The 15,589-nt window shown below is 38.3% G+C and overlaps 1 protein-coding gene across 2 annotated transcripts in view; it reads right to left on the bottom strand.

Annotated features, from left to right (window-relative positions):
• The window catches only part of PCB (Pyruvate carboxylase), a 553,291-nt gene that overhangs the window by 129,695 nt on the left and 408,007 nt on the right, over nt 1–15,589 (bottom strand). For both annotated transcript variants that reach the window (XM_090392830.1, XM_090392839.1), the window contains one exon: nt 2,107–2,213. In XM_090392830.1, the coding sequence (XP_090248956.1) occupies nt 2,107–2,213 (107 nt within the window). The remainder of the gene's footprint in view (nt 1–2,106; nt 2,214–15,589) is intronic.

Below are 15,589 nucleotides of genomic sequence, written 5' to 3'. Positions count from 1 at the left end.
ATAGTTTTTTTTTTTTTTTTTCCCAGAATTTGGTGAATGAACTGTCTATTGAAGAATGCAGTTGAAGGGCTATCTGCTAAGAGATGCTGTATTCTTATTTTAATCTATTTCATTGCATTGGTTTGCTATGAACCACCTTCTCTTTATACAGGTCTTTCAACTTTTTTTTTCTTTTGAGTAAAAGCCTGTTCTTTTCCCCATTCAATTATATTCTGTTTTACATCATGTTTGAATTTTAACCACATATCCCAATTCCAGGTATCATCTTTGAACAGAGGATTCCAAGTTTGATTGCAAAGACCAATGGAAAATTTGGTGGAAGTCTCCATGGCCTGGAACTGATCTGTACTTGTTCCATGCTGCAGAATTTAAGTAGAACTGGATTGTGATCTGACATGTTGATCTCAAGATGTTTTTATCTGAATTACCCTAATTATAAGGAAAGAAGAGATATAAAATTGATTAAGACAGGTGCAATATCTCGATTCATGTATGTGTAAGGCTGGAGATTAGGGTTGTGAATCCTCCATATATGTCTGCTAGCTGAGCATCAAGAGATTTTTTAACCTTGCATATCCAATTTTCCACTTTTGGGGTGTCTTCCTATTTTGCCTAATGTGTGAGGTTTTCAATATAATTCCAATCTCCAACTGCTATGATGTAGTGGGTACTGTATAAATATGGCTACCATTGCTGGAAGAATTTTCGTCTAACTGTCCCATGAATGGAGCAAAAACATTTATAAACCTTTGAATGGAACGCAAGTTTAATTTAATTTATAACTAAGTGAAAAAAAAATATTCTACAGCTAGCTTTAATCCAGAGTATTTTAATAAGGTGTTACACCTTTTCACTACTTGTATATGGGTGATATGACTTCTGCATTACTTCAACCATGGTATCTCTTGTGGATCTGGCTCCCACTGATGTTGAGATCTCAATGAAGATCAAAACCTGTCTGGATAGTGGCCTTCCCCTAATGCATGGCATTATACGCATTTGAAAGGATGTGTGCTTTGCATTATCGGATACCAAAGCAATTGCCTCCTATAGATAAGCAGCCTAGTTGTGAAGATACTTGATGCACAAACTTTTGTTTGCTTACACTTGGATGGAGGATTAACAAGGATATAATTTCTTGGCAAGTTTAATTTAAAATGGCATAATGTTATTACATTTATTTATTTTTTAAGCCAAAGTCAAATTCAATTATGCCACATTTTCTAGCTTGTTATAAGCTCACTATATGGAAATAATCAAAAGATTGGGTGCAATATTAGTCATTCAAGTAAAATTATTCATTCACTATAATGATTGGTTGGTCGAGTGGCTAGCGTATCTGCTCTCCAGCCAAAAGGCTGAGGGTTCAAAACTCACCATGGGCATGAATGTTCGTAATTGTGAAAATACTACTGGTGGTGGTAGATGGCATTGGTGTAGATCAGTGGTGGCCCGTGAAGTTTTAAGTGGGGGTGCTGCCTATACAAAATTTAAAAAAAATATTTTTAAAAAAATTATTTTGTATAGGCAGCACCCCCACTTAAAACTTCACGGACGGCCACTGGTGTAAATGATGATTGTAGTTGGAGAATTGGGTGGAGACATGCCCTCTCTCGATGAGTCATAGGACTCCCTGGAGGGGTCATGTAATAATAATAATGGTTACTGAGTAAAGGGGATAAAAATCCCTTATTGTTTTCATTATCCAATTATCAGTATCCAAGCGAGTTGCATCCACCGGATTACGCTTGGATCTGCCGACAGTTCGTCGGCATGAAACGTTTAGATCGTAGTTTTCGATCTTAGTTTCGCATACTGGCTGAAAAACAATAAGGGATTTTTATCTCCTTTACTTATCAACCACACCAGAAAAAATAGCCGTTTGGCTTTTCATCTTAACAATAATGATTACTATGAAGGACACTTCATAAACTTTAATTCTCAATCTTTTTTTTTTTTTTTTTTTTTCAACAAGGATAAACAGTTATTGCACCTGTTATGATTACTCTAACCTTTTCACAAAACTACAGATAAAATATTCAAATTAAAATACTTTTAAAATATTTGATGAGACTTTTTGATAAGAAAATCAATATTTTTATTTACCTGCTTTTCCAGCAGCTTCCATTCCTAGAAAAAGGTTAGGAAGGTAATTGAGAGAATCAAATACTCTAAAAATATCCATTCCACATTGTTTGGCCAATTCACAAAATCTAGAGAAAGAGTTAATACGAAACAGCAAATGATGAAAACAGAATTTTGCTATGCATATTCTTGAAAATTAAAAGGTTTCATTTTTACATTGCACACTATTATGATAGTGCAGAAAAGCTGTTTTCTAAATATACACAAGTTAACATTAATATAACATTTGTTTGTAACTGTTGCAGTGATTATGTACATACACATTAAGAAAGAAAAATTTATCAGTATTAAATTTAATAGATTTATTTAGTAAATAACCTAACAATATCAAAGATTATTGGTATTGGAGAAATGTGTCTGATGGTAGATGAATTCCATTAATCATATTTTAATAAATTTAGTTTAATCCTTTATCCAAGTGTGTGCAAACGAAGTTTGCGCCTGAAAGTATCTTCAGGACTGGGGTAAAGTGGTACAACACCGGGCGACTCCTTGCAAAGGTGGAGCAAGCTACCAATACTCCTATCTCGGTATCTCCCATAATGCAAAACACATCTCCTTGCGAATATGTATAATGTTATGCATTAAGGGAATGGCCAGATAGGAGTGTTGGTAGCTTGCTCCACCTTTGCAAGGAGTTGCCTGATGTTGTACCACTTTACCCCAGTCCTGAAGATACTTTCAGGCGCAAACTTTGTTTGCACACACTTAGATAAAGGATTAAACTAAATTTATTTAGTCTGACCAAGTGAAAAATAAACTTTCAACATTAATCATATTTATTCTGTCAGAAACAGAGTGAATGTCGATTCACACTATTCCAGAGCTGACAATTTGGGATTTAGCTGATCAAATTGCATTCTTATTGGCTTAAACCAATATAACATGATGGTACAATAAGAAAATCTCCTACTGGATGGAGCATTGGCCATCTATCTTTTTTCCTGATGTAAACAAGGTTCTGCTATTTGCATCAGGGAACAAGAGCAACAGTGAAAGGTCAGCAAATGGAAAAATCCCAACTAAACATGAGTAGAGTTTGAGACTGGTACCATTAACAGAAAAAGAAATCCAATTAGCAGAACTGGATAAGTACCAGATCAAAAGATAAAATAAACAGTTAAGGATGCAACAATCCACAATCCATTCCACTCACTTGCTACTATCCAACAAAAAATCTAGTCTTCATGCATTTTTGAAAATTATGGAGACAACTACCGTGTTTGAATAAAAACTTTAGTTTAATATAACTAAAATCTACAATTCGACGTTTCGACCTTTATGTCAAGGTTATCTTCTGGAGCATACAAATATACACAAGAAACAAGCTATACTACAATCAACCTGGTTTGTTAAAGACACTGACCAACCGCTACCACAATTGTTGGCCTAACCTCTGGTGGGAAAAAAAAAAAATACAAATTAAAAATAAAAAATTATACATCAAGGCTAGAGTCCTATTATTTGTGTTGTCTACTATATGCATATATTAACATTATTCCAGCCAGTTGGAGTGGAATGGTTTCTAATACTAGCAGATTGGCTAGAGTCCTGACTTATGTTGAATCTTTCATATTAGGTTGGCTGAACGTGTGCCATCCAGATCCTTGGAATTTTCATACCATCTTTGTTATTGATATTTGGGTGGTTTATCAGGATTTCACAGTATTCCTTAAATTTTCTTTCGTACCAGGTTTTTGTGCAGTATAAGGAGCAGGTGATTTTCCAGTTGATTTGGTGTAAGGTGTTAAGTGCGTGGTCTGAGAGGCCTGCTTCACCATAATGGTTATATTTAATGTGTCTAATGTGTTCTTTCTTGCGTATAGGGATTGTCCGTCCTGTTTCACCAATGTACGGTAAGTTACAGGTGCAGCAGATGCAATAGACTCCAGGATGTGCTAATGGGAGGAGAGGATCCTCAGAGGAGCTGAATATGGTTTTAAGTTTAGTGGGTGGTATAAAGGTGGCATTGAGGTTATAATGTTGTAGGATTCTGTTGATTTTTTCTGATAACCCTTTAATGTATGGGATGGCTATGGTTTTACTGTAATCTAGATTCATTTTTGTTGTGGTTTTATAGAGTATTTTATTGACAATAATTTTGTTATAGCCATTATTTATGAATGTGTCACTAATGATTTTTAGTTCTTGTTTCAGGGCTTGCTGGTTAGAGCAAATAGTTGTGGCTCTGTTTTTAAGGGTGTTAATGACTCCATATTTTTGTGCTGGGTGGTGGTATGAATTCGCATGTATGTATTGGCCAGTGTGTGTTGGCTTTTGGTAGATCGTGAAGGAAGACTGCCTGAAGAAAGACATGTAACTAGTGTGTCTAGGAACGGGAGCGAATTTTGGTTTTCGATTTCTATGGTAAATTGTATGCGTTCGTGTTGTTTGTTTAGGTGGCTGAGGAATGTGTTTAGCATTTGTCACCCGTGCGGCCAGATTGTGAACATGTCGTCAACGTATCTGAGCCAGACTGTCGGTTGTAGCGTGGCGGAATCAAGAGCCCTTTGCTCAAAGGTTTCCATGTAGAAGTTAGATTGGGGGGGGGGGGGTAATGGTGAGCCCATGGCTGTACCTTCCTTTTGTAGGTAGAATTTGTTTTGCCACACGAAGTAACCGGCCTTTAGTACGTGGGCAAAGAGGGCTGTAATGTCGGGCGGAAATTTGTTCTGTAGTAGGAGAATTGCGTCATTGATGGGTACATTAGTGAAAAGGGCAGAAATGTCAAAACTGACTAATAAGTCGTCTTTGTCGAGTGTTATGTTTTTGATTTTGTTTATGAAGTGTTGTGTGTTTTTTATGTAGGAGGGGGAATGACCTACCAACTCCTTGAGTGTTGCTGCTAATTTCTTGGCTAGGTGGTAATTGGGACTGTCTATTCCTTCCACGATTGGTCGAAGGGGCACATTTTGTTTGTGTATTTTTGGAACCCCATATATTCTGTGGGGTCAGGCGTAGTGGGGTTCGAGTTTTTTAACCGTGTCTGGTGGCCAAGAAGTGACGGACTTCAGTAGTTTTTCTGTTTTATCCTTTTTGTTGGGTTATAATTTACCATTTTATATGTGTTGTTATTGGCTACTAGTTGGTTCATTTGCAGTATGTATGTTGACCTGTCAAGGACAACAGTGGCACTGCCTTTATCCGCTTTCGTTATTATTATGTTTTGTTTGGCTTTTAATGGTATATGCTTGTTTCTGAAATGCTTAATGGTATAACTAACACTAAGAGGAAAAAAATACATTTATTAAACTCATTAATATTTTGTTGGTTTTCTACTTGGCATCAGAGCACAATGATAACTGTGACACATAGCACTGAACCAATAATCACAGAAACAAATTAAATTGTAACTGTCATTATTTGTCCTTACATAGGTCAGATAACTACAAAGTTAATTTAGAGAAGTCTGCAATTAGGTCTTAATTAGTTCAGATGATAGTCTCCCACATCTCTGGTAAATTGATGCAACCATACTTGTTGATGAGAACTTAATGGAATGGGAAATGGAAATTTCAAATTGTCATTGATGGATTCTCCGGTAAGATCAGAAGAATGAAAACAATGCTCCAAGCAAGGTGACATAAAAATATTGATCATCCCATTTAGCATTTGAAATGAGAGACTGCACATGAAGGAAAACAGCTGAGTGAGTGTCATTCCATGGAAGTAAATTAAATCATACTTGACAAATTATATTCATGTGAAGTATCTCTATGAGGCTACTTGATTTCACATCGATTATTATTATATAACACCTCCAGGGAGTCCAAAGACTCATTGAGAGAGGGTATCTACTCTATAACTCTCCATCTCTACCAGTCCACCAACTGCAACTACCTTCATCATCTACACCAATGCCATCTACCGTCAACCACCATTACCAATAGTATTTTCACAGACAATCAGAAACATCTATGCCCACAGCGGGATTCGAACTCGCAGCCTTTGGCTGGAGAGCATATATGCTAACGACTCAGCCAACCATCTCAGTATTCTATAGTGCATAGCGCACTTCTTTCACACAGACCACTATGCATTATGGGAAGGATTAGTATCCAAACTGGTTTCAACTTTGAGGTCTCAGTCAGAGTTAGACTTGGAAAAATACTAATGCTGAATCAATACAGAAGTCATTTTCCATATACAAATAGCAAAATGGTATATCACTATATTATTAAAATACTCTGGATTAGAGATAGTTGAGGGTTTTTCACTTGATTACAAAGTAAATTATACTTGAAAGAAATTATATTTTTAATCCTTTACTGAAATGTAAACAAAAAAGTTTGTCACATGGGTGATCCTTTCCATAAAGCATACCAATATACATGTTATTCCAATGGAGTGGAAAGAGGCAAAATCATCCCATTGTATAAAGTTTAAACCTAAATTGAATGTCATCAAAGACAGAAATGAAACGCTACTAACAGAAGAATTGGAAATCAAAAACAGATGGGAAGAATACTGTGAGAAACTACAACAGAGTGGATAAAGAAAATTTGGAGTCACCCCTCTCACCAGGAAAATGTCGATTTCGAACCTCCTCTACTTATGCATGAAGTTGAAAGAGCAGTTAAGCAGCTTAACAGTAATAAGGCCCCAGGTGCAGATGGAATCCCAGCAAAGTTAATTAAAACCATAAGGGATGGAGGGATAACGGTGTTTAATAGATTGATTACAAGGATATGGGAGACAGGATCATTGCCTGGATACTGGAAGAAGGTGGTTTTCATACCACTACATAAGAAGGAAGATATGAAGGATTGAAAGAACTATAGAGCTATTAGTTCAATATCTCATTCAAGCAAGATTTACTGAAGATCATGCTAAGCAGGACTGAGGCTAAAGTTGAGATAGAGATGCCAGAGGAACAAGCAGGTTTTAGAAAACGTAAGGATACCAGAGATCAGATCCTTCACCTTAGAAAGAATCATAGAAAAGTATAAATAATTTAGACTCCCTATGGTAATGTGTTTCTTAGACTATTTTAAAGCTTTTGACTGTGTTCAGCATGTTTAACTGTGGGAAGTAATGAAAAGAATGGATTTTCCTCAACACATTCTCAGGTTGATAGCTAACTTGAACAGGGAGCAAATAGTCATGATAAACCTGAAGTCAATCAGTTGGATTAACTGATTGGCTTCAGGTTGGAAAGAGAATTAGGCAAGGATGTTTACTTTCTCCTCACTTGTTTAGGACATCATGCATGAAGTTGGATGAGCCCAAGACAGGAATTACGATAGATGGTACATTGATCAGTAATCTGAGACATACTGATGATACTGTAATCCTCTGTAATGACAAGAAAGAAGTAAGACAAATTCTTGACAAAGTTAACGAGATCAGTAATAACAGAGGACTTAAGTTTAATCCTAGCAAGACAAAGATTATGGTTCTCAAAGGAAATACAGACAGGGAAGCTCCTGAGAAATTAGTGTACCATAATGGAGAAAGAAATGAGGAAGTCAGCAAGTTCGACTACCTGGGACCCATTATTAATGGGAAGAATTGCTGTTCAGAAGATGTGGTTAAAAGGAATGGCTAAAACAACAGTAAGAGACTTGTGAAAAATCTGGAAGGATGGATCTATCTCCACAGGAACAAAATTGAAGATTTTTGGATATAGTTGTTTTTCCAACTTCAACTTATGGATGTGAGACTTGGAAAAAGATGTCAGATATTATTATTATTATTATTATTACCACGGGCTACTCCAGGAGTCCTTAGACTCATCGAGGGAGGCCCTAAACATCATGTTCACACAGCTGTTCAACATTCTCACAGTATCTATTATACCTTGCCTTGAACTCGCTCACTGTCATAGCACCCACAACAGACTCTGGCAGCTTATTCCACTCATTTACCACTCTAAAAGTAAAGAACCCAGCTCTAACACCCCTGCTAACCACGCTCTTGCCCAGCTTCCATGGGTGTCCCCTAGTTCTCCCACCACCAGTCCTGATCTCAAAAATATCATCTGAATTAATCCTATAGAATCCTTTTAGCAATTTGAATGTCTCAATCATATCTCCCCTTTTTCGCCTATCAACTAGTTTCTGCAAAAGTTCCCTCCATAGTTGTTTCTTTTTTTGCAGCTCAAGCTTAATAGTGTTATTCATCCATTTAACCCCTCCTTGTTTCACTATTCGGACCTTAGGTATACAATCAGCCATAACCTCCTGTAAATGCTCTTTGATCACTTCCAATAAGATAAGAAAAGGATAGCTGCTTTTGAGATGTGCTGTAAGCTGATGAGGACATCATATACTGAAAGGCATACAAATGAATGGGTGTTAGAAAAGATCAGCAGAACTTTAAGGCTACTTAAGGATATTGACAGAAGAAAATTAAAATATTTTGGACACAATGAAAGGATGGAAGGAGGACTTCTCACAGCAGTAATAGAAGGTAAAGTTGGGCAGGTAGAAGGAAGATAATCCTAATAAGAGATTTTAATTATAAAAACGTGAATTGAAAAGAAGAGTAGAGATAGTGTATAGTAACAAGGAAAGTGAATTTGCTGAGTTTCTGTGGGATAACTATCTAAAACAGGATGTGATGAAAGCAACACAAGATTTATCAGTGTTAGATTTGGTGATATTCTCACAGGATGCGGTTGTGAATGAGGTATCAGCACTGCTGCCTGTCGGGGGAAGTGTGCATGAGGTATTGGTTTGAAAGATATTCAAAACAGCAAAGAGTAGTTATCATGAAAGTCTATGTGTGGAACTGTAAGGTTGGTGATTATCAGAGGCTCTATATTCAGCTATCATCAATTTATTCACGCATATGGCTTTGTGAAACTGACAAGTGAAATGTACAATCACAATCTCCAGAAACAAATGATGAAAATATTAACATGTAAAAGTTCATTACATAAAATGCACGAACTGCATTCCAAGTCTTCCTTTTTTAAAAAATCGAGGAAAGGTAATGTGTTATAATCAAGTCAGGGAAAATTATCATCCTACTGCACTAAATATGACAAGATTGCATCTTCTCTCAATGCATCACAACACAAATGTAGCTGTATTCTAGGGTTTATTAGAGAGCAGTTGTGACTTTTGTGAAATCTTGATCCATTAGAGAAAACCCATTTCGCTTTGCATCATCATCATCTTCTAGCACGAGGAGTTCTGCTGAAACTTCGACAAGGACTATGAGAGCAGCTATGAGAATAACATCTTCGTGGTGAACGGGATCTCAAATCTTCTATTTCCTCCATAACCACTGCCACCACCATACCAACTACAGATCAATATCCAGACTGGAAAGCCAATCCAAGGCCTCATCAGTCACCTTGTGGACGTCCAGTAGGCCACCACCATGAAATTATGACCACCACCGTGATATTGTGAACGATTGCCTTGGACAATTGTTCACAATATGAGTAATTGTCTAAGCCGCAGGAGAACAATCACAATAGGAGTGGTCACACAGCCCCCCCCCCCATTTATGTAATAGGTAGCCACATCTGCCCTGGTTAGTTCTGATCCTGTTGATTGATGATCAAATCTTCCTAGGAAGAGCAAAACCAGGTTGAAGAGCACAGGGTTCTTCTACCAGGAAGCTGTTTGTTGGGAGATTGTTGGACCAGTATTCTCTCCACATGTCATGTGTTAAAAGGCTAGCTGAAGAGAGCTCCTCCATGGCCCAGACAGGCTTTCTAGATTTTAGGCAAAGACCAGGGGGATTTATAAGAGTCTGGTGCAGGGGCAGGAGTCGTTGCTCATTGCTTTATTAAATTCTTTATTAAACGAGGCTTGCCTTCTCCGTATGTTTGGTGGAGCAATGTTAGATAGGACAGGCAGCCAGGAGAGAGGGGTGCTTCTCACTGTCTTACTAATTGTGCACATGGTAGAGTTAAGCTGAGTGTCTATAATGTTAGTATGAGCACTTTTTTTCCCAGACAGGGACACAATATTCTGCTGCAGAGAATGCGAGGGCTAGTGCAGAAGACCTTAGGACTTCTGCACCACAATCCCAGGTTGTTCCAGTTAGCCTTGAAATGATATTGTTTCTCATTTTAATTTTGTTGGACAGGTTGGTGATGTGTCTTTTATAGGTTAGGCTTCTGTCCAGGCTCACTCCAAGATATTTTGGGTGGGGCTTGTGCTCTACCATTTTTCCACAGAAAGAAAGGTTGAGGTGAAGGTTCGCCTCTGCATTGTTCAGGTGAAATATTGTGGACACAGTTTTTGTTAGATTTTGCTTCAAGTACCACTGCTTGAAGTACTCTTCCAGGATGTTCAGGTCTGTGTTCAAGGTTGATTCCAGGTTTGTAAAGGAGATAGATTGATGTAGGATTTCTAGGTCATCAGCCTACATATACTTGCTTGAGCTGGTGTGTGGTAAGTCGTACACGTAGATGTTAAAAAGGGGGATAACACAGAGCCCTGAGGGTGACCGTTGTGAAGGAATCTGGGCCTTCTCTTTTTTCTGCCAATATGGACCCGGATCTTTCTGTTGGAGAGAATGGAATGAATTCAAAAAGCTGGAAAGTTTTTTTGCACCTTATATTTCCTAGCTTTAGGAGGAGGCCCCTGATCCAGATTGCATCATAAGCTGATGTTAGGTCAATGAAAGTGGCTGATTTAAATTTTTTCTGGAAGCCTGCTTCAATCTGTGTTGTCAGGGCCAGGACCTGGTCACAGTAGCTTCTTCCTGGCCTGAAGCCAGCTTGTTCAATCGGGAGTGCTCTTTCGATGAGTGATGAAATTCTTTTGAGAATTCTTTCAAAGACTTAAAGGTGGAGCAAAGCAAGGAGATAGGTCGTAGATTTTTCACATCATTTGGATCTTTCCCTGGTTTGGGCACTGCAATTATTTTGGCTTCCCGCCACAGATTTGGTAGTTTACCAGTCATAATTTCTGAGAAAAGGGCCAGCCATGTTGACCAAGATGTTTTAAAAAACTCAGGGAGGATACCATCCACTCCTGCAGCCTTGCCATTCTTGGTCGAGTTTTAAGGCTACCTGTACCTCTTCCCGTGATACTGGGTGTACAAGTTCAGGAAGCTCCGGTCCCGTCTTCAGGATTTGTCTGATGGAAGATTGTACAGCAATTTTCCTGATAGAGCTGGGATGTATCTTGGAGGTTTTCAATAAATCATTAACCATTTGATCAGGGGTTATCTCTGTTGTTTTGTGTGATGTTGGTTCTGCTCCACCTAATTTTCTTAGAAGTGACCAGCTTTTCCGGCTAGATGTGGTGAAATCGAGTTGATGAATGGTTGAGATCCATCTTTCCTTTCTGTTTTTATCCAGGGTTGCTATGAGCTCCTTAGCAACATTTGGGTCTTCTGTTTCCTCGTATTTGGTTAAAAGTTCCTCTGTTTCTCTACTCCAGCATGGAATATATTGTTTTCTGTAGCCTCTAGGAATAGAGGCTTTGGCTGCAGTTTTGATTAGTTTAACAAATCTAGGATAGCAATTAGGAGTGGGTAGAATTGCTCTAATAGTTTGCTCAATTTGTTTCTGAAATGCATTCCAGTTGGAACTACGAAGGTTCCATCTAACGATTGGTGTTCCACTGATGACTGAAATTGATGTGCCTGTTTCTATTAATGTAGGACAATGCTGACTATTAGGGAATCTGTTGAGTATGGTTCTGATTGTTGGCAGAGGGTGATCTTCAGAGTCTTTAGTGACTATGCATAGATCTGGGGTGTGGGTTCTGTTCCATCTGGCTGTGTGGAGAGTGCCCTCCTGCTTGGCATTGTAAATCAAATACAGGTTGTATGTATCCATCCAGTTAACTAGATTATTACCATCCCAGTTGTTAGTGGAATAGCCCCACATGGTGTGATGAGAGTTGAAGTCACCAATATAGCAGGATGAGGTGGTGGCCAGCCCATCTGATCAGGCCAGGATTGTGATGGTGGTTTGTAGACATTGTAGATGGTGGTATTTTGAACTTCAATACCTATGGAGTATTCTGTATCAGGTACATATTGGGTTATGACCTTGAGGCCAGGCTGGATGTAGGTTACCAGGCCATGTTTGGGATGGCAGTTATAAGATATGAGAATTAGGCCTGGGATCTTTAGTCTATTGAGAGCTATGTCAGGCACACAGGTTTCCTGGAGAGCCAAGATGTCAATTGCTTTGTCTTTGGCTATTTTACCAATGACTTCAGCTTTGGATTTAGATAGTACTATGTTTAGGGAGTATATTTTGAGAGAGTGTTGTTTAAGGGACTATAGCATATTTTTCGAAGCTTGCCCTCCACCCAAACAAGCAACACGATTCTTATTCTAAGCGACAATTGAGCCGCCATGGAGCTTTTTGAGTTTTGAATTCATCATAGTTGCTGTAAGTGGTCCGGGAGGCTTGGTACCTTTGGATGCCTTGTTTGAGACATTAGCTTCATGTTACCTGTGATTCATCTCTGGGGGCTTCTTATGTCTGAAGCACCAACAATGTACCACAAGGTAAGTAACACTACTGGTGGGGGGGGGGGGCACGGGAAGGCTGTCTCAATCCCTCCAGCTATCATCAATACATTGGGTTGATGAATTATTATTATTACGGGCGACTCCAAGGAGTCCTTAGACTCATCAAGGGAGGCCCTAAACATCATGTCCATCACAACTATTTGACATTCACACAGTATCTATCATACTTTGCCTTGAACTCATTCACTGTCACAGCACCCACAACAGACTCAGGCAGCTTATTCCACTCATTCACCACTCTAAAAGTAAAAAACCCCAGCTCTAACACCCTTACTAACCACACTCTTGCTCAGCTTTCATGGATGTCCCCTAGTCCTCCCATCACCACCAGTCCTGTTCTCAAAAATATCCTCTGAATTAATCCTATAGAAACCCTTCAGCAATTTGAATGTCTCAATCATATCTCCCCCTTTTCTGCCTATCAATCAATTTCTGCAATTGACAAATCTTCAACCTGTTTTCATAAGGTTCATTCCATAGACCTGCTATCATCTTGGTCACTCGCCTCTGGATTCTCTCAACCTCCTCCCCATCAAGAAGAAACCTCAGTGACCAGATCTGGGCACAGTAATCTAGATGGGGTCTTATCAAGGCTCGATACAGAGGAACAATAACTTGCTTATCTCTGCTCATCAAAGTATTCTTCAACATCCAAGTGATTTGATGAGTTGATTTTGCCACTTTTGCGATGTGCCCCCTAAACTTCGACTCTCTATCCACCAACACTTCCAAGTCCCTGTCCTCATAAATCTCCTGGAGTACAGTTCCACCAATGTGATATACCTCCTGCTAATCATTTCACCCCAAAATGCATAACCTTATATTTTTCCACATTAAATTGACATCCATTCTCCTTAGCCCAGACCACCAATCTATCCAAATCATCCTGCAAAATTTTGACATCTTCTGCATTCTCTATTGCCCTACCCCAACTTAGCATCATCAGCAAACAAATGAACCGTTCCTCTCAGATCCTTTCCTATATCATTAACGAACAAATTAAACAGAGTGGTCCAAGAACAGAACCCTGCAGCACACCACTAGTCACAGGCCGTCTTTTGGACTCTACTCCTGAGTAAACTACTCGTAGAAAAATTATGTAGAAAAGATTTTGAGAGTGCGTGGAAGATAAGTCAGTATCTAACTCAAGCAATGCATACCATGAGTTAAGCAAATAAATACAGTAGGAACGAGATGAATGAATGGTGAAATCAAGCAAGCAGTGTTACAAAAGAAGTTATGAAATACAAGACAGTTGCAGTGAATAGATGCATGAAGAATATAAATTGCAGGCTAGAAAAGTGACAAGCATGGTTAAAAAAAAAGTAGAATATGAAAGTAGATTGGCCAGACAGGTAAAAGCTAATCCAACGGAATTTTTCTGGTGTGTGGCAAGCAAGAGGAAAAATGATTATAGTTGGGTTGATGCTGGTGGATAGCTATGGTAGCATAGTAATCATAGCAAACGATATAGTGGAATTTAACAAACACTTCAACAGTGTATATCATTAGTGGTGTGAATGATGCTGTGAAGGGAGGCAAGAATTAGAAGAATTAAAGTTGACAGAATCAGGTGTATCAAGTATTGCTCGGGTTAGATGCTAATAAGGCTATGGGAATGGATGTCATATCACCATGTATTTTTAAAGAATGTGCAACAGAGTTAGCCATGTCCTTGTCCAGGCTATTTAATAAGTCTTGCAGTGGGTAAGGTTCCTAAGGCATGGAAAGAAGGCAAAATAATACTTCTCCACAAGCATGATTCGAGAACAGAAGTTTCCAATTATAGACCGGTCTGTATATCTCAGTTGTGATCAAAGTGTTGGAAAAATTGGTCAGAAATAGAATACAGAGGATTGGGGGGTGTTTGATGAACATAAATTTCTCTATGATGGTCACCATTTGTGAAGGGTAGGTCTTGTTTTAGCAATCTGCTTATATTTTATGATAAGGTGACGAATGTGTTGGATAAGGGAGAATCATATACATTGATATTCTTGGACTTTGCAAAAGCATTCGATAGATTACCACATAAGTTGGGTGTACAAGCTGCAGAGGATAGGAAAAGATTGGCTCTCTGAATGATACCAGCCAGTTGTGTATGATGGAGCTGAGTCTCAGAAAAGGAAGGCAACTAGTGGCATGCCTCAGGGTTCTGTTCTTGGGTTCCCTGTGGTTAAGTTGTTTCCTGATAATATTTCATGTGGATTGACTGGGGATCTTCAAATGTTTGCCAATGATGCAAAGTTAGATAGAATTATCAGGAGTAGTGCTGATGTTTATTTTCTACAGGAAGATATGAATAGACTTTTAGCTTGAACAAATGAGTGACATTGCAGTTTTAATGTTAATAAATGCAGGATGTTACACTTTGGGATATGGAGATATAAGGCTACACACTATATTGATGGAGCTGTACTTCAGGAAGTGGATGACATTCAGGATCTTGGAGTATCGAGATTTTATTTTATTTTACTGAAGTTCCGAGGGCACATTGCACATGTTGGTTGGTTGGTTTATAGTTTATTTGGAACAAAGACAACACAGGTCATACTGTGCCATACTAAAGATTACAACATTAGCATTTACAGAAAATTGTAAACAATATGTCTGTACAAGAATCTAGTTTCACAAAGCAGCATCTATAGATAAACAGAACTGCTGCAGAGGGTGCAGCAACACACAAGGTCAGAGGTTATTACAGTAGTGCAAAAATAGTTAACAATATAAGTTAATACACAAAATATGAAACACCAAGGAATGCAGTATCTACATATATGTAAAGTTATAATAGATGCTTTTACAGCAGTACAAAAATAGGCAAAAAGGGATTATTATACAGTATGCATGGATGAAAAAAAAAAAAATCTATGTCAACGTAGTATAAACAGAATTTAGCAATACATATAAACAGAATTACTAGAAGCTACACAAATAGACAAGGTGTCCTACAGCACTACATCATTATTCGAAAAATAAAGTAGTA

Source organism: Typopeltis vanoorti, chromosome 1 (genome assembly GCF_054136105.1).
Source record: "Typopeltis vanoorti isolate ZY-2024b chromosome 1, IOZ_Tvanoo_1.0, whole genome shotgun sequence".
Lineage (NCBI taxonomy): Eukaryota > Metazoa > Arthropoda > Arachnida > Uropygi > Thelyphonidae > Typopeltis > Typopeltis vanoorti.
Note: the sequence above shows the minus strand (reverse complement) of the source record. Positions and strands in the feature narration are given on the sequence as shown.